The sequence below is a fragment of the Sparus aurata genome, chromosome 15 (assembly GCF_900880675.1).
Source record: "Sparus aurata chromosome 15, fSpaAur1.1, whole genome shotgun sequence".
Classification (NCBI taxonomy): Eukaryota; Metazoa; Chordata; class Actinopteri; order Spariformes; family Sparidae; genus Sparus; species Sparus aurata.
Window position 1 is genome coordinate 17,147,860 of NC_044201.1, and position 20,493 is coordinate 17,168,352.

The 20,493-nt window shown below is 42.5% G+C and overlaps 1 protein-coding gene across 2 annotated transcripts in view; it reads right to left on the reverse strand.

The window, feature by feature from the left end:
* inpp5a (inositol polyphosphate-5-phosphatase A) overlaps nt 1-16,250 on the reverse strand; it is a 161,943-nt gene extending 145,693 nt beyond the window's left edge. For both annotated transcript variants that reach the window (XM_030441809.1, XM_030441810.1), the window contains exon 1: nt 15,758-16,250. In XM_030441809.1, the coding sequence (XP_030297669.1) occupies nt 15,758-15,835 (78 nt within the window). In that variant the 5' untranslated portion in view covers nt 15,836-16,250. The remainder of the gene's footprint in view (nt 1-15,757) is intronic.
* Nucleotides 16,251-20,493: the final 4,243 nt, after the last annotated feature.

The following is a 20,493-nucleotide window of genomic DNA, read 5'->3' on the forward strand; positions in this document are numbered from 1 at the left end:
TCAGGAAACTCTGTACACCACAAGAGTGGAGGCAGAGCGGGGAAAGGACATTAGAGAGAAAACCCTTTTCTCCATAAAAATATGATCGAGTCTTACTACCATAGTTGGTGTTGCATGACTTAGTGCTATAATGCTTTACATACTTTTCTCGGGAGATACCATTGCCCACTCAAGTTATACATTGCCAATACAAGTGGGGTGCAGAGTAAGACTGACAGAGACACCATTCCTCCATGACATGCCAGCGCACCATCATAATGATTTTGAGGTTATTTTAAGACAAAATACATAATGTTGCTTCAAGCTAACTTGTTGACTTCTGCCTGGCTGTCACAGTGACCATCTGAAACAAGTCATTGAGTCTGGCACGCATTCTATCATGAGAGCAGCTGGCTATTTGAAGAAAACCCAGCGCACAGAGTGAAGCTCACAATAAGGTTTTTACCCAGTAGCAAAAAGTGGCCCTCAACTTTTACCCCTAGTGAAAGGCTACAGTGGCTGTGGCAGGCAGAGGTGGCCTAAAGCTGCAGGCCTTTTTTTTCAAAACTTAAACACCATCTGCTCACCTGCTATGGCAACATCTTTCCACTTCCAAAATGAGGTTTAAATGCAAACGATTATTCAGGCAATAGCACGCAACATGCAAAGTATACAATACACTTTACATTGTGTGGTGTTGTTGACAAGGAGGCTGGAACATTCACACCAGTCATGAAACCATTGTCGTTAATGTTATCACCACAGAGGTGTTGCTTTTAAATGAAAGCATTAGCTAAATTGTGTCAATCTAACACAGAGTGTGTGGTACAGGTATAACAAATCATCTTTATAATAAATACCAATTAATCTTTCCAACATCTACTATTTTTCTTACCAGCTTCAATGATCAGGATGTTATTTTAGCACTCTCAAATTCTTATGTTGAGGGAATAATAAATAATTTGTCGTGATAAACAAAGCAGATACACATTAGAGGTTAACAATTCATCAGCAGTGACATTATGAATCAAGTCACATATGGGACTTTCAATTAAGAGATGAGTGTAATTTCTCAAAAAAATATCAATCATGTATCATTTCTCATAACTAATTATGAAACATTATTTTCACTGAAAGATGCTCCATACTGGTGAGGAACACATCACACTCAAAGTCCTCACTTTTCGTCAATGGCTGGTGGCAATGTTCGGCTCTCTCCGACATCTTTTTCCTTTTGAAATTCTAATTCCGTGTTATGACAGGATGGAGGAGGGCAGAGCAGGGGGGAAAACCAAAATAGCATCATCTGATCTTTCTTTCATAAACTTTTCCACTCCTGCAGCAACACACTGGAACAGACTTTGGCAGAGGAAGAAAGAAAATCAAGCTGTCAGATGAAGTATTTAGTCACAGTCTCTGCTGCTGAGCTTCTACTCATAAAAGTTGAGCTCAGAAGTCTGGAGAAAACATGGAGAGCTGGACACAAAGCAAAGACTTAATATTAAGAATAAAGCCATTTTCACAATGTTCACTTCCTCCATTTCCAACCCCTTTATCAACACAGCGTCACGTCTGGTATCACACATTTGTGCTACTACTGCCAACACTATAAATACACATCCTGAATGCTCAATTACATTATTCAGTTAGGGAATTCACTACCATCAGGCGTGTGACTAAGGGCTAAATATAGTCTCCAGACTCCATGCTGGCAGCAGAAACATCTTTACATGTTTACAAGGAAAATGAATTTCTGAACCAGTAATGAGATGCAGAGAAGTCACTGAACATACACTGTATACACTGTAATAGTCACTGAAGACAAAGTACTGGGAGCAGTGTATGCATAGCTTCCAGGTCTGAGACAGGAAATTTTTCCTGCTCTGTTCTATCTTTGGTGGTGTAAATATGCCAGCTCAGTGGGGTCCCGGCTGTGATAGCCTGAGCTAATGAGCCTGACCATACCCACAAGGGGGGCTATTCATAGTAATCTATTGCATCAGCATATGGTCATCTTGGCTTTGCAAACCGGAGGTGTGTGTAATCAAAAACAGAGTAGTTATAATCGAAAGACAACCACAGCCAGTGACTAGTGATTGCCACAATGAGAGCACTTGAGGAGAATGTAGGAGCCATCATTAAGATAATATGAACAGAGCGGAGTCAAGCCACATGGTCATCAGTGTATGTCCTCAACAATAACAGCAAGCTCTTATTTTTCATCATTTGGATTAACCCAACCGGAAAGTCTCCAAAAGTCATGATATGATCTCTTAGTTGCTGTCAGCAAGCCAGATTCACTTGCCACCAGAGATCGCATAAGGAGCAAAGACACTCAAATGACATCTATAGTTCATTTTCTCCAGACCAAACATGGTGGAAAAGTTTACTTTGATACTTTTTTGTTGGATTTATTTCTTTTATAAGAGGGAAGAGGTTCTGGGTGGTGGAAGATGTTAAATCAACTGGAGTCCATTCCTTGCAACTGAAGTGATGCATGTTGGAAATATCTGCACAGGCTTGTCTGAAATATATTGTATCAGACGTTCATGTCAGGTAAAGAATGCATGAATTACAGGTGGCAGCGTGCAATCAGCTGTTTTTGTCAGTTTTTCAAACATGAATTTCAACATCCAAACTTTCCACCTCTGACTTGTTTCCTGTAACTGGTTTGTTGATGCAGTGTAGATTACCTTCACACTTCACAACACCTTAGTCCTCTTTCAAAATGAACCCTGTACCTTAGGCGTCACAGTGCTTTTATTTGGTGACACCCAAGTTGAGTCAGCATGGTGCCATACCTGTTTAAACAAACCACTACGAGAAGAAAAACACTCCAGAGCCCTCCAAACATGTTTGATATGAACATGCCCACATACTGGCATGAGTTTCCAACCAGAGTTTAACCACAGTGGCAGCTTAAGTACCCATGAAACCACTAGCAGAGTGCTATTTGATTATGCATATTTGCGTATTTCCTGTCAAAACAGGAAACTAGGAAAGGACTTCTTGTGGATATTGACTGATTAAGGATTGGCGATTACAGTAGCCAATAGCACTAAAAGCGCTTTCACAGTCTTAGCTAGCTGAATCGGCCCAGATTGGGAGTTCTTGCTGAGCACAGCCAAAACAGGACCAAACATTGCCTGAGACAGGCAGATGTTGTTTGAAGACAGGGAATCCAGTCCTGAGGTGGTTTTTCCTGCTAGGTTTGGCTCCTGGTACTCCAGAGGCCAAGTCAGGTAATCGGACCACTAACTGCACATTTAACTAAGCTAAATAAAGAAACATTGAGACAAATGACGTTAAAACGTGTTTTTGCACAAATTATAAAGCCTTGTTTTTGGACAGTATAGTTTTGAAACCCAGCCTCAAGAAACACTCTCTTTGGCGAGTCGTAAAAAAAAAATGGTTTCATTGGTCACAAAATTGCAAGTGCAGGACAAGTCATCAACATTTTTTATTGTTTTCCAGAAAATGACTAACTCTCAAATGCCATTACTAACACATACAGAATTACTTTTAGCTCATTGGGCTAGACAGATACTGGCGTATCGGGGACGATCAGCACAAGATATATGTGGACATTTTTTTTATCTTTCATGTGAAGTTTTACTACTATAGACTCTTCATTATCAATTAAAGGTTGGTGCAACAGGCCAGCTATGGTGGGAATGGTTTGTAGGGTTCTCACAGAAAAAGAAATCTATGTATTCATTCATTTATTCATCAATTTGTGCACTCACTCTCTTCTTTCCCTGACCATGACCATAAGCAGGCATGGCCACTGAAAAGAGTAGACTGACAGAAAGCAAAATCTTTAACTGGCTTCATGTATGGTGAACTTTGATAGAAGGCTGACTTTGGAGTAGGAATCCCACAGGACCCATGGGAATCCCGCGGTGCCTTCCCACTGCGACTTCAGGATGGGAACGGATAATAAAACCAAGCCTGGGGAGTAGATATCCTGAGGCTTGCAGGGACTTAATGTATGATGAAGGATAATAAATGCCTAAGCGTCATCCAGCAGCCATTTAATACGCCTTAATTGTTTCAGCACAAGGTCAACATGTAGCATTCTCATAGGTCGGGAGGCCAGTTTTAGAGCTACATTAGTAAAGTGAACGGGTCTAATCACTTCATTATTATTAAAACTAAATGTACCATCTGGCAAAAGACCAGCAATACTCAACATGACTGAAACAGGATTGTGATGAAGTGATCAAAACAGGACAGGTTTGGATGGGAATAAATTGATTAGGAGTTGATCAGAAAAAAGGGTAAGAACATTTCAGTTCAGTGTCTATAGTACTATATGAGGTGTTTTAACACCGTGTCTCTTTGTTGTCATATCTGAGTGGCTGCCTGCTGCTCTATTTAATCAAGTCGGCATTAACAACTGAGCCCTGCTGTTTTTTGCCTGACCGGTTAACTTATTGAAAAAGTGACACAGCAAACAGACAGTGCAGCTCTCACCTGGAGGGCGACTTTACCTTAGAAAGACAAAATGAGCATGTGAAACTCTACAAAAAGCAAATAATGATTAACTGTTGGCCGCTTTAAACACGGCAAAAACTGATGTTTGCCGTCATAATTAGATTTAGCGAGGATGGCGCAGAGGGCTGACAATGGCAATGGAAAATGACTTGAACTGTTTGTCTTTCGCTTTAGATGTTCAAACAATTACTGATAACTGGAGTCGGAGAAGGCAGATTGTTTTAACATCAGGGTACCGGTTTTAATCATCATGCACAGGTTAAACGAGTGAATCTAAAAAACAGCATGATGGATTAGAGATCATCTCACACATAACAGAGAGTGAAGGTAAGATCCAGAGGAATACTGTTACAAGTGTTAAAAAAAGGAACTGTCAGACAGCATCTTGGACCAGCAGTACTGTGGGACTTAAAGTTGAAACAGGCGCTATGACTGGCAGAGTTGGAGGTCCGCTGGGCCACCTATGGTGTACAGCTTGTGGGCACAACCAGTGTGCTGCATAGCAGTTTATGAATCCACCGTCTAAGACATTGTATTTTGTGGTGAGGTTCTTTTAGGCACAATAGTGCAAATTTAGCAACTGACTTTTATTCTGTGGAGGTTTCACAGAAATTATAACTTTTAACTGCAATCAAGCGATTCTATTTTTTCGATAATAGTCTGTAATCTGTCAAATAAACGTAGCTGAGTGAAAGCAGGAAAAAAAAAAACGTAAAATGAGAATACATAAATTAGGTAGCTCAAAATTGTACTTGAGTACAGTACTTGAGTAAATTGTACACTTAAGTTACATTACTGGTTATTCTAATTTAAATATAAATAAAGGCTTCAATCAATGCAGAGTGGCAAGTCAAACACACACAACTGCGGCTGTTTAGAGGGCATTTACATTGGTGATGCCTGTGAACACAGGTGCTTGCAACAGCGTAACCTGAGCTGTAAAGTTACAAAAAGCATATTTTCCATCTCAAGATCAAACTGTATGCGGTGACATGGCAATATTCCTCTAACACAGAGGGCCTGTTGTGTTTCATATTGTACACTATATTGCCAAAAGTATTCACTCACCCATCCAAATGATTGAAATCAAGTGTTCCAATTACTTCCATGGTCACAGGTATATAAAAGCAAGCACCTAGGCATGCAGACTGTTTCCACAAACATTTGTGAAAGAATGGGTCGCTCTCAGAAGCTCAGTGAATTCCAGTGTGGTACTGATAGGATGCCACCTGTGCAACAAGTCCAGTCGTGAAATTTCCCCGCTCCTAAATATTCCACAGTCAACTGTCAGTGGTATTATAACAAAGGAGAAGCGATTGGGAAGGACAGCAACTCAGCGGGGCATGTAAAATGATGAAGCAGGGTCAGCATGCTGAGGTGCATAGTGCGCAGAGGTCAACAACTTTCTTCAGAGTCAGTCACTACAGACCTCCAAACTTCATGTGACCTTCAGATTAGCTCAAGAACAGTACATACAGAGCTTCATGGAATGGGTTTCCATGGCCGAGCAGCTGCATCCAAGCCATACATCAGCAAGTGCAATGCAAAGCATCAGATGCAGTAGTGTAAAGCAGTGGTTCCAAGCCTGGGGTCGGCACCAGATCACAGGAGCTGCGCACAATTTTGTCTGCTCTGAAGTTGTGTGGTTACCAAAATTATTTTTTTGCACATTAATGAGGTTAATGGACGCACCAGCGCGTCCAAATCATGTGACCAATATAGGACGGACGTAGCAGTAAGACGCAGCCTCCGTGAGTCTCAGTTCTGACTTATGTTTTGGTGCGGCCTTCAAACTATATACCAGTGTTTAAACTGTGTTGATAGGCCAAGTAAAACTGGACTTATGATAAATAATGTCCGCCACGCTTTTCGCGAACATTGCCGACATGTTTGGTGCAGGAAGAAGCGATAAAAATGGGATTTTCTCACGAAAGTGTCCGTAAGCAATTGTGTTTCCAAGCAAACAAAACCCCTTTCATATTGGTGGAAGAAGTCACCGCACCAACCAATCACAAAATTATATGGCAAAGCACGTGATTTGGTTGGTGAGGAACAGGGGGAAGTTGTGGGAGGGACGGCGGCGAAAGAGTGACAGCGACAGTGACAGTGATAGAGACAGCGATAGAGATAGCGAGCTTTGAGAGTTGAGAGATTTGTGACATTTAGCGTGTTTGGAGTGTATAGTTAGTGTGTTATTTTGTGTTTCGTGTAGTGTGTTTAGTGTGTAGTGGAGTCGTTTTTTTTGGTTTAATGAGTCAAAACATTGAGGAGACTGCTGAATGTGGAGCAGGCAGTACAGCTCTTCATTGAGCTGGAAGGAGCTGAGGGAGACCTGAGCCTGAGGCATTGACTGCATTTAAATGTAAATAGTTACATATAACTTTGTACATTTCAAAAATGTATGCACAAATTTAGCAAACAACAATTTATATTTGCATTATAAGTAATAAAAATGGTTTGTTAAACATATTTGTGGTTTTCACAGTAAAAAATCTAACTCTTTCCTGCTCGAAAAAATAACTGTACAGTCACACATGTGAGGTTGTGCTGAAAATAATGACACCAAACAAGGCAAGGTAAATAGTTTTTAAGGTGAAATATAATGGCAAAATCAAAAACCCAACTGGATAATCAAAACTCTATATAATCCAAATTGAAACATATTTTTGGTTTTTAAATTATAAAAGTTTGGGGGGGATTATGGTGTGGGATTGTTTGTCAGGAGCTGGACTTGGCCCCGTACTTCCAGTGAAAAGAACTCTGAATACTTCAGCATACCAAGAGATGTTGGACAATTTCATGCTCCCAACTTTGTGGGAACAGTTTGGGGATGGCCCCTTCCTGTTCCAAACATGACTGTGCACCAGTGCACAAAGCAAGGTCCATAAAGACATGGATGAGAGAGTTTGGTGTGGATGAACTTGACTGGCCTGCACAGAGTCCTGACCTCAACCCGATAGAACACCTATGGGACGAATTAGAGACTGAGAGCCAGGCCTTCCCGTCCAACATCAGTAGCCTCATTCACACAGGAGAAGACGCATAGCAGCGGTTCGCCAATTCTCCGCCATTGGTGATTCACACAGAGCGAAACATCTCTGCCTTGAAGTCGAACCACCGTGAATTCACACAGAAAGCTGGGGCTGCGGCTCCTAAAGAGGCATGACGGTACACGTCATGATGATGACGTCTGTGTGCTTTCAAGGTGTTTCCCCGATGTCCCCCCTGTCAATCTGACTCCCTCACTCGCAGGGACTGAGGCTGTTTTCTGTGGGAAAGATCACTTAAGTCTCTGTCAGGAGGACTGATGTCACAGTGATTTATTTTCATCACAAACACTCGGTCAGTTAAAGTTTTTTGCCGGTGACCGATGCTTTTTTTTCAGGCAGAAATGTCCGACAGAAAGAGTCGGTAGGACGGGCGGGAGGACGGACGCTTCTCCACATATATCTGCAGTATTTTTTTCCTTATATAAGTAGCCAAAGACAGTTACAGTTACATTACTTTTGTTTGGTCATGCAACGTTGCTTTGTGGGACATTTCTCTGTATTAAGTTGAGTGAAGGACCTGTATAGTTAATCGACCATCCGATCAACACGCCCCCGATACGCGAAGCCGGCTTATCTGTTCACACTGGTTCGGTTTACCAATAACACGGCCCTGATACTACCTCCAGAGGCCGATCAGCGCCGGAGCAAAATTTCACACCGAGACGGAGGCAGGGAATTGGCGTACTAAAGCCGCATCCAAACGCCAGTGTGAATGGGGCTAGTGTGTGACCAATTCACTTCTGGAAGAATGGTCAAAAATTCCCATAAACACACTCCTAAACCTTGTGGAAAGCCTTCCCAGAAGAGTTGAAGCTGTTATAGCTGCAAAGGGTGGACCGACGTCATACTAAACCCTATAGATTAAGAATGGGATATCACTTAAGTTCATATGGGAGTCAAGGCAGGTGAGCGAATACTTTTAGCAATATAGTGTATCTTGTAGTATTGGGATAAGGCTGTGCAGCCATAACACAGAATCTTCTCATCTACACAGTCTACAAAGACTTCATTCAACTCATATATGCATCATAAGGAGTGCCAAAACACTGCTGACTATGGTTAGCTTGATATGTGACCACCACACCCACTCATAGAAAGAAATATGCTTTAATGTCTTTTTTTTTTTTTTGCTCTGTCTGTTAGAAGTCTTTTGGAGGAAAAAATCTACAAGACACCCAAAGTACGCTGCTTGTGAGAGGCAGGCTATTTATAGGCTTACTCCAGTGAGTGAGACAGCTCTTCCCTCATGTTTGGGATCAGCTCTTCACGCGGGTGAAAGGAGGGAGGAAGAGGGGGGACTCTATTGACACAACACTGAAAGTGACACAAAGTGTTTGAACTCCAAGCATTTAATCGTAACCAGCTTCCACCGTAATTAACTGCCATTATGCATCAAGCTACAGCCTAACAAACACACGGCTAAGATGCGAATATCATTCAGCATCCTGCACAGACACTCCTTAGGAGGCCTGACAGACCTATTTTCACAGAGAGCATGCTTTTGCTTTCTTCAGCCGAGCGAGCAAGCAAGCGGCTTTATCTGGAGCGAATATTTGAATGCAGCTTTTTCTCATAATGATGCAAATAGGATGTTGGTGAGCGTACAGTCTCAATCGGCATCAGTGTAATTCCTAATCCTGTCTACTCGAGGAAACACCCTGCCTCTTCAGGGTTTCCCTGGATCTGTTAAAGGTTTAGAGGCATGTTTATGGTGGCAGTTTGGGGTCCTCCACCAAAAACTGGTCTAAAACAGGGGTGCCCAAACTGTAACCCTTGAGGGCCAAAACGGTAATTTAATGGTGGACCATGGGCTGAAAGCAACCGCCTATTGTGTCAAGATGCAAAGTACTACTTTAATACGGAAGCCCGAGAGGAAAGTCTGAAAAAAAAACCCTGTTGATTCTCTTTCTAAGTCGGATATAAAGTGTTGTCTCTCTCTGTGTTTATAAATATGTTTTGCCAGGATAAAAGTTCCTTTATTTTTATTACTTGCCACTCTGTGCTTTCATACAATTTCAAGTTCTCTGAACTGACTGACAAATTATGTGCCTGCCAGCTCAGATTCTCAAAAATAATTACTAATTAGGGATCCTACATATTTTAAGAACACCTTTATGCCAGAAAAATAAATCAGAAAAAAGCATCTCATATTATAGTTTTTTACTAGAAACATATAGGGGCCAAATCCAAACTGATGGGGGGGGGGCACTTTGGCTATGAAAATGCAATTTCACACAATTCTAGACCATTATTATGATCATATCTGTGTGATGGAAAAGCTGGAAAAGCTAGCACAGATAACAAATAATACAACAAGTAATGACAAAACTTGCAAAACAAGTCTGGGGAAAAACTAAGACCATTACGATCTCTTACTTAGTTAGTTTTGATACTCTCCACATTCATCTTGCCTTAATTTGCTGCACCTTAAATGGATGTGTTAAGGGGAAATCCTGCACTCATACTGCAGGGCAGCCCTGACATGAACGAAAGAAGGTGTAGAACACTGGCGATTGCACTGTGTTTTGCAAATATACATATACAATACACTCCTTTCAGGTTCTTTTAGGCACAATAGTGCAAATTTAGCAACTGACTTTTATTCTGTGGAGGTTTCACAGAAATTATAACTTTTAACTGCAATCAAGCGATTCTATTTTTTCGATAATAGTCTGTAATCTGTCAAATAAACGTAGCTGAGTGAAAGCAGGAAAAAAAAAAACGTAAAATGAGAATACATAAATTAGGTAGCTCAAAATTGTACTTGAGTACAGTACTTGAGTAAATTGTACACTTAAGTTACATTACTGGTTATTCTAATTTAAATATAAATAAAGGCTTCAATCAATGCAGAGTGGCAAGTCAAACACACACAACTGCGGCTGTTTAGAGGGCATTTACATTGGTGATGCCTGTGAACACAGGTGCTTGCAACAGCGTAACCTGAGCTGTAAAGTTACAAAAAGCATATTTTCCATCTCAAGATCAAACTGTATGCGGTGACATGGCAATATTCCTCTAACACAGAGGGCCTGTTGTGTTTCATATTGTACACTATATTGCCAAAAGTATTCACTCACCCATCCAAATGATTGAAATCAAGTGTTCCAATTACTTCCATGGTCACAGGTATATAAAAGCAAGCACCTAGGCATGCAGACTGTTTCCACAAACATTTGTGAAAGAATGGGTCGCTCTCAGAAGCTCAGTGAATTCCAGTGTGGTACTGATAGGATGCCACCTGTGCAACAAGTCCAGTCGTGAAATTTCCCCGCTCCTAAATATTCCACAGTCAACTGTCAGTGGTATTATAACAAAGGAGAAGCGATTGGGAAGGACAGCAACTCAGCGGGGCATGTAAAATGATGAAGCAGGGTCAGCATGCTGAGGTGCATAGTGCGCAGAGGTCAACAACTTTCTTCAGAGTCAGTCACTACAGACCTCCAAACTTCATGTGACCTTCAGATTAGCTCAAGAACAGTACATACAGAGCTTCATGGAATGGGTTTCCATGGCCGAGCAGCTGCATCCAAGCCATACATCAGCAAGTGCAATGCAAAGCATCAGATGCAGTAGTGTAAAGCAGTGGTTCCAAGCCTGGGGTCGGCACCAGATCACAGGAGCTGCGCACAATTTTGTCTGCTCTGAAGTTGTGTGGTTACCAAAATTATTTTTTTGCACATTAATGAGGTTAATGGACGCACCAGCGCGTCCAAATCATGTGACCAATATAGGACGGACGTAGCAGTAAGACGCAGCCTCCGTGAGTCTCAGTTCTGACTTATGTTTTGGTGCGGCCTTCAAACTATATACCAGTGTTTAAACTGTGTTGATAGGCCAAGTAAAACTGGACTTATGATAAATAATGTCCGCCACGCTTTTCGCGAACATTGCCGACATGTTTGGTGCAGGAAGAAGCGATAAAAATGGGATTTTCTCACGAAAGTGTCCGTAAGCAATTGTGTTTCCAAGCAAACAAAACCCCTTTCATATTGGTGGAAGAAGTCACCGCACCAACCAATCACAAAATTATATGGCAAAGCACGTGATTTGGTTGGTGAGGAACAGGGGGAAGTTGTGGGAGGGACGGCGGCGAAAGAGTGACAGCGACAGTGACAGTGATAGAGACAGCGATAGAGATAGCGAGCTTTGAGAGTTGAGAGATTTGTGACATTTAGCGTGTTTGGAGTGTATAGTTAGTGTGTTATTTTGTGTTTCGTGTAGTGTGTTTAGTGTGTAGTGGAGTCGTTTTTTTTGGTTTAATGAGTCAAAACATTGAGGAGACTGCTGAATGTGGAGCAGGCAGTACAGCTCTTCATTGAGCTGGAAGGAGCTGAGGGAGACCTGAGCCTGAGGCATTGACTGCATTTAAATGTAAATAGTTACATATAACTTTGTACATTTCAAAAATGTATGCACAAATTTAGCAAACAACAATTTATATTTGCATTATAAGTAATAAAAATGGTTTGTTAAACATATTTGTGGTTTTCACAGTAAAAAATCTAACTCTTTCCTGCTCGAAAAAATAACTGTACAGTCACACATGTGAGGTTGTGCTGAAAATAATGACACCAAACAAGGCAAGGTAAATAGTTTTTAAGGTGAAATATAATGGCAAAATCAAAAACCCAACTGGATAATCAAAACTCTATATAATCCAAATTGAAACATATTTTTGGTTTTTAAATTATAAAAGTTTGGGGGGGATTATGGTGTGGGATTGTTTGTCAGGAGCTGGACTTGGCCCCGTACTTCCAGTGAAAAGAACTCTGAATACTTCAGCATACCAAGAGATGTTGGACAATTTCATGCTCCCAACTTTGTGGGAACAGTTTGGGGATGGCCCCTTCCTGTTCCAAACATGACTGTGCACCAGTGCACAAAGCAAGGTCCATAAAGACATGGATGAGAGAGTTTGGTGTGGATGAACTTGACTGGCCTGCACAGAGTCCTGACCTCAACCCGATAGAACACCTATGGGACGAATTAGAGACTGAGAGCCAGGCCTTCCCGTCCAACATCAGTAGCCTCATTCACACAGGAGAAGACGCATAGCAGCGGTTCGCCAATTCTCCGCCATTGGTGATTCACACAGAGCGAAACATCTCTGCCTTGAAGTCGAACCACCGTGAATTCACACAGAAAGCTGGGGCTGCGGCTCCTAAAGAGGCATGACGGTACACGTCATGATGATGACGTCTGTGTGCTTTCAAGGTGTTTCCCCGATGTCCCCCCTGTCAATCTGACTCCCTCACTCGCAGGGACTGAGGCTGTTTTCTGTGGGAAAGATCACTTAAGTCTCTGTCAGGAGGACTGATGTCACAGTGATTTATTTTCATCACAAACACTCGGTCAGTTAAAGTTTTTTGCCGGTGACCGATGCTTTTTTTTCAGGCAGAAATGTCCGACAGAAAGAGTCGGTAGGACGGGCGGGAGGACGGACGCTTCTCCACATATATCTGCAGTATTTTTTTCCTTATATAAGTAGCCAAAGACAGTTACAGTTACATTACTTTTGTTTGGTCATGCAACGTTGCTTTGTGGGACATTTCTCTGTATTAAGTTGAGTGAAGGACCTGTATAGTTAATCGACCATCCGATCAACACGCCCCCGATACGCGAAGCCGGCTTATCTGTTCACACTGGTTCGGTTTACCAATAACACGGCCCTGATACTACCTCCAGAGGCCGATCAGCGCCGGAGCAAAATTTCACACCGAGACGGAGGCAGGGAATTGGCGTACTAAAGCCGCATCCAAACGCCAGTGTGAATGGGGCTAGTGTGTGACCAATTCACTTCTGGAAGAATGGTCAAAAATTCCCATAAACACACTCCTAAACCTTGTGGAAAGCCTTCCCAGAAGAGTTGAAGCTGTTATAGCTGCAAAGGGTGGACCGACGTCATACTAAACCCTATAGATTAAGAATGGGATATCACTTAAGTTCATATGGGAGTCAAGGCAGGTGAGCGAATACTTTTAGCAATATAGTGTATCTTGTAGTATTGGGATAAGGCTGTGCAGCCATAACACAGAATCTTCTCATCTACACAGTCTACAAAGACTTCATTCAACTCATATATGCATCATAAGGAGTGCCAAAACACTGCTGACTATGGTTAGCTTGATATGTGACCACCACACCCACTCATAGAAAGAAATATGCTTTAATGTCTTTTTTTTTTTTTTGCTCTGTCTGTTAGAAGTCTTTTGGAGGAAAAAATCTACAAGACACCCAAAGTACGCTGCTTGTGAGAGGCAGGCTATTTATAGGCTTACTCCAGTGAGTGAGACAGCTCTTCCCTCATGTTTGGGATCAGCTCTTCACGCGGGTGAAAGGAGGGAGGAAGAGGGGGGACTCTATTGACACAACACTGAAAGTGACACAAAGTGTTTGAACTCCAAGCATTTAATCGTAACCAGCTTCCACCGTAATTAACTGCCATTATGCATCAAGCTACAGCCTAACAAACACACGGCTAAGATGCGAATATCATTCAGCATCCTGCACAGACACTCCTTAGGAGGCCTGACAGACCTATTTTCACAGAGAGCATGCTTTTGCTTTCTTCAGCCGAGCGAGCAAGCAAGCGGCTTTATCTGGAGCGAATATTTGAATGCAGCTTTTTCTCATAATGATGCAAATAGGATGTTGGTGAGCGTACAGTCTCAATCGGCATCAGTGTAATTCCTAATCCTGTCTACTCGAGGAAACACCCTGCCTCTTCAGGGTTTCCCTGGATCTGTTAAAGGTTTAGAGGCATGTTTATGGTGGCAGTTTGGGGTCCTCCACCAAAAACTGGTCTAAAACAGGGGTGCCCAAACTGTAACCCTTGAGGGCCAAAACGGTAATTTAATGGTGGACCATGGGCTGAAAGCAACCGCCTATTGTGTCAAGATGCAAAGTACTACTTTAATACGGAAGCCCGAGAGGAAAGTCTGAAAAAAAAACCCTGTTGATTCTCTTTCTAAGTCGGATATAAAGTGTTGTCTCTCTCTGTGTTTATAAATATGTTTTGCCAGGATAAAAGTTCCTTTATTTTTATTACTTGCCACTCTGTGCTTTCATACAATTTCAAGTTCTCTGAACTGACTGACAAATTATGTGCCTGCCAGCTCAGATTCTCAAAAATAATTACTAATTAGGGATCCTACATATTTTAAGAACACCTTTATGCCAGAAAAATAAATCAGAAAAAAGCATCTCATATTATAGTTTTTTACTAGAAACATATAGGGGCCAAATCCAAACTGATGGGGGGGGGGCACTTTGGCTATGAAAATGCAATTTCACACAATTCTAGACCATTATTATGATCATATCTGTGTGATGGAAAAGCTGGAAAAGCTAGCACAGATAACAAATAATACAACAAGTAATGACAAAACTTGCAAAACAAGTCTGGGGAAAAACTAAGACCATTACGATCTCTTACTTAGTTAGTTTTGATACTCTCCACATTCATCTTGCCTTAATTTGCTGCACCTTAAATGGATGTGTTAAGGGGAAATCCTGCACTCATACTGCAGGGCAGCCCTGACATGAACGAAAGAAGGTGTAGAACACTGGCGATTGCACTGTGTTTTGCAAATATACATATACAATACACTCCTTTATAAAACACATATATCATACAATACTCTTTTTAGTGATCTCCACAAATCCATCAAACTTCTATGACACTTTCATTGTGCCATATGGTTGGTGCTTCCTAAAAAAACGAATCTTCATTTAACTTACATGAGTTTTGCTCCACTTGCTGTGATTAGCATGAAAGGTGGATGCACCCTGCAGAGGTAAACTGCAGCTGTGTACCTGATTACCCAACTTACAGGCTGGATCATGGAGGAGATCCTTACTTACAGTCATGGCAGCACTACAGCAGTGAGAGGGCTACAGATGATGATCAGTGCTAACATACATTCAACACAGAACAGGCAGAAGACATGAAAGAGAAAGTGGGTCACTGCACGTGTGGAACACATAACCATCAACATACAGAGCTAGCATGGGTCTGTATTGTTGTGACAGGCCCATGTGTTTATATGTGAGGGGACAGGTGACAGAGACTTGACACACACACGAGTCGTGACCGGCTGAGACGTTATTTTAGCGTTTGACAGCGTGAAGACGGGAGCTGACAGTGTGGAAAATAACAAGTGGAAAAGACAACACTGGTGTGAAGGGAGAGCACTGGCGAGCAGCGTTCATCAATGGAGTAAACTCACATCCTCGAACAGGGATCCAACGTTGGCTGTCACCAGCAGTATTCCTGTGCCTTGCGCTGCTGTCAGCTTCCCTGCCATAATTATCTCGCTCAGTTGGGTCGTGGACTTGCACAGCGGACTTTGTGGGTAAGAAGCGGAGAGAAAGGAAGAAACAGGAGCCGGCCGAGTGTCTCACGGAGCTGGTTATAAGACTGGGTATCTGCCACTGAAGCCGGGGTTGAAGCGGCTCGGCTGGAGCATATTTTTCAGCAGTGGCCGTGCATCTACTAGGAGTTGCTTTGCAGTAGAAGGTCCGTTAGCGACGGCGGCGGCGGCGGTTAGCGTGCTTCTTCTCGTGCTACTTTTTCACATTCAGAGCCATCGCAAAAGTTTCCGCTTTAATCCACGGCGAGTGGCCGAGGGCTCTGGGTCATTTCAGCTGCGAGTGTTTCCCTGGCTTTTTGTGCAGTGTAAAAGTCTCCCTCCGAAAGCAGGACTCTCTGCCAGGACCATTGCCTTCACTGTTTGGAGAGGATAGGCTGGAGTCCTTCGCTGCTCTGACGTCACCGTGCCAATGGAAACACGGGGCTGTCTTAAAGGGCCAGCGCACCGTAAACACAGCTGCTCTGCTTCCAGCGACCCGGCGCCCATTATCGGACACAGCTAGAGGTGAGAGGGTGTTTGTCCGTTTTCACTGGTCAAATATCCCACTGAAACCCGCGAAGATCAGGCTTCTGTGCGCAATGGGATGTGTTAACTCGGCGTTTACACCTGGGTCAATTTGACCCTGCAGTAACCCCGTGTTTTTATCACCTCATCTCAGCTCGGCTTTGATTTAAACATTAGACTGGGTTGAATCAGGCCCCCAGGAAGTGGGTCGGGGTCTGAAGCCAATTTTCGTATGGGCCAAACCCTGTAACTACAGAGTCACGTGATGCAATTCGCCCCAAAACTACTTTTTGACATGAGCTAACATTGTGAAAGAATGGGCTCTAAAGCAGTGGATAGCCAGTAACATTTGGAAAGTCCATTAAATTATTTCATCCTCATTCAAGTTAGCCGGGCACTAAACCAGAAGTTAGCCGGCTCGGTCTGAGCAGCTTTTATGAGAATGAACGGGGCTTCGTCTCAAGGGCTGGGTCCACTTGTTATAGGTCCATGGAGTGAACATGCCAAATGATGCCGCTCAAAGTGTTGGCGCAGAGGTAGAGGTTTCCTTCACTACCACTGGAGTTTGGGCATGTATGTAAGTCTAGTCACAGACCATAAACCAGTTGGAACCAGGAAATAAGTTTTAACACCATGTCTCCTTTCCTCGCAGTGGTAGCAGGTCCTCTTCTACACAGTAGCCCAGAACGGCCAACCTGACACATTAGAAACAGCTGTTTCCTTTATGATACAAGAACATTTTAGCCAGACTCAAGAGGCATAGAGCAACTACTGCTAACAATAACATAAATCAATTGATAAACAGTAGACTCCCATGAATAAATCAACCAATGGAAATCATAATGCACACAATGATATATTGGCTTTTGACAGTGTGGTTATTTGTGAAACCAGACCATAAAGACTTTGGACAACAGTCAGATTAATTGACATGACATATTGTTGCAAAAGCAATTGTTGTATCCACCCAACGCCAACAGAGGAGGTGGAATGAAACGCACACAAAAAGTTTGAGGCCGGTTTTCTCAAGGCCGGGTGTTGCTCACAGATCTGTCCCGTACAGAGTCAGAGTGGGATGCTGGAGGTCCTCAGCAACTCACCTTGTTCCCCTCTGAAACTGTGGGGGTGGTCCAAAGCATCCCCTTTAAGGGAGCCCGGTCGACTCCAGCTATACTGATTATAACTTTCAAAGGTCTATTTATAACCTTTGATATCTGAACTGGTGACATCAACAGTGAGGTTACAGACCAAACTGAAGTAGCCTGCCGTGATATCTAAACTGTGACAACATCAATGAAATAAAACTACAGGCTAACACATTCCCTGTTTATTGACTCCCAGAGATGACGTCATAAGTCCAGTCAGGTCTCTGCGACACAATAGCTTGTTGAAAAGTCAAAGCTGATTAGACATCTACATTACAAATAGAATATTTAATATAGTCATATAAAGGTCCAGTGTGTAGGTTTTAGAGAGATCTATTCATGAAAATGCAATATGTTATTCATAGTTATGTTTACATAAGTGCATTATCACCTGAAAATAGGACTTGTTTTGTTTTTGTTGCCTCAGATGAGCCTTTTATATCTACAGAGGAAATGGGTCCTCTTACATGGAGTGGATTTTCAACCCATGGGGGCACGTTCAGCGAGTACAGACCAGTGGACATACCTTTGCCGGCTTCACAGTGTCTTGTCAAACGCCCACTGGCATTTTAACACCGTCGTCTCTTTAGCTCTGCCAGATGTCACACTTTCTTCATCAACCATTTCACTAGGTAGGGATTGCAATATAATTGTGATTTGGGGCTAAGACTGCAGGAGTCACAGTACATTACAATTAACAAAGCAATTACTGTTTTTGTTGTTGTAACCTATACCCCAAAACTGTGAGGTTAAACTGGCTGGAAATTGCAAAGAGCTGTAGACTGAAGTGTTGGCAGGCTCAGCAGCAGCTTACTAAAAAACTCATGATAAAATAAAAACACTGTGTTACAATACTTCCAAAATGGCTGAGTTTTCTGCTTGTCCACATTTATTCCCTGGAGTGAATGACATGGAGTGAACCAAACCAAACAAGGGTTTAACGCAGCGTGGTGTGATTTTTTTTGTAACTATGGATACACCTCCATCATAGCATCACAGCTATGATTAGCCTTAACAAGAGCCTCTGTGACCTAATGCGTTGCTAACAGCAGACAGTTCTCACACTAATCTATGCAACTGGGCTCAGTCAGCAGCTAACACCATCCTTACCTGCCACACAAGTCCTGACGTGTTGTGCAGAACTAAGTCTATAATTGCCTTTTCCATTCTGTCTGTGATCAATGCACAGACTTACCAACCCTTCCCCAGACGTAGACATGCAACCTTTGATCTAAAGATTTTCCTTTTTAGGTTTTGGCAGGAAGATCTTAAAAACTGTTATATTAAAAAACTGGAAAGCAAACTGGGTGCATGACTTGGATTTTGCCCAGGGCGCTCAGAGACACAGCCAAGCCCATATGTAATGGATTATTGTGAATAAGAATAGATTACTGTACGTCAGCCTTTTCCCGGTCGCACAAAACCTGTTTTTGCTTGACAGGAAATTAACATCATCTTGCATTAACTCACCTGCTTACAAACAAAAGGCTTAAATGACTGAGCCGCCCAGTAAGCATTTTTCCGTTGAAAAGCATTAATGGTCACAGATGAAAGACATTTAAACCGGTTCTAAAGTGAAAGGTTTTTTTCACAGCTATTAGAAGATGCTGATTAAACTCTCTAGACCAGCTAGACCACATTTCATTATACTTTATCAACACTTGCTTTCAACTGAGAAGATACAGTACATTGGAACTTAACCTTTCTTCAGGTTGCAACATTTTTGCTGCTACTTTGATTAAATTTTCAATTATATGTTGTGACAATGCTGTCCTTATGGTCTAGTTTGGTAGAGGGACAAAAACTACATGGTTGGGGTTAAAAAAATATCAATTTTGAGCCTTTGTCGTTCTTTCACCACATTAACAGCGGAAAAATGTTTTAATGTTTCACCAAAAATATTCAGTGGTTTCAGGCTTACAAAGGGTAACACGCAGTCTCGAACAGTGGTGTCTGGCTTGGCAGCCATCTCACCCAGCATCCCCTCCATCCCCCGACACGAAAGTGGGCTCATACACATATGTTTTGTTGAATTGTTGATATGGTTTGCAGAAACATTTTGTTTTGGCGACTGGGCCACCTCATTTGGTGAGTTTTGAATGTTGAATACTAACTTAGGCTCAGGAGGACAGTTGATGACAGTAGGCAAAGGTCAGATATGTGTACAATATAGGGTCATGTGCAGCTGTTTGAGTGCAGTGGGCTCGCAGTTGTGATGGGAAGAAAAATGATCACTAATGTGTCATTCTCTGTCTCCTTTTGGCTCCATAAATATCTGGCAAGAGCACAGCGTGACTCCTCCACTTCATTCACAGATCATTATATATATTTATTACAGAAATGCTTTTTACACGGCATGATGTGTTCTCCCCTGGTTATTTTAGGGAGCCTGGGACCAGAAATAGCCCACTCCAGTCAAAGGTAGCTTGAGGTCAACCGCGTAGGGCAGGCATATGACATGCTGGATAGCAGCGCAATGAGCTTTGGTTCCCTAATAAGACAGATGAGGTAATAGAATCAGAGTGAGAGCTCATTTAATTGAGTAAGCAACTGTCGGCCTCACGTTGCTATATCGTTTTTGGAGTGAAATGTTTTGTCACAACATTCAGCATGCGTCCAGCTGTGCAGAGATGACAGGGGGTAACGGTGGCAATCCTCAAATGGCTAAAGGATGGTTCATGCAGCCATTATGTTAACAGCGTCAGACGTGTGTGTGTGTGTGTGTGTGTGTGTGTGTGTGTGTGTGTGTGTGTGTATATGTGTATGTGTATGTATGTGTGTGTGTGTGTGTGTGTGTGTGTGTGTGTGTTTGGGGAAGGGGGGACACAGTCATGCCTCACTAAGAGTCTTTGAAGAGAGCTGAGAGATTAGCGCCAAAACGAGAGTGCTCACAGCTGTGTCTGGCACGGGAGTGTGTGTGTCTGTGTGTGTGTGTGTGTGTGT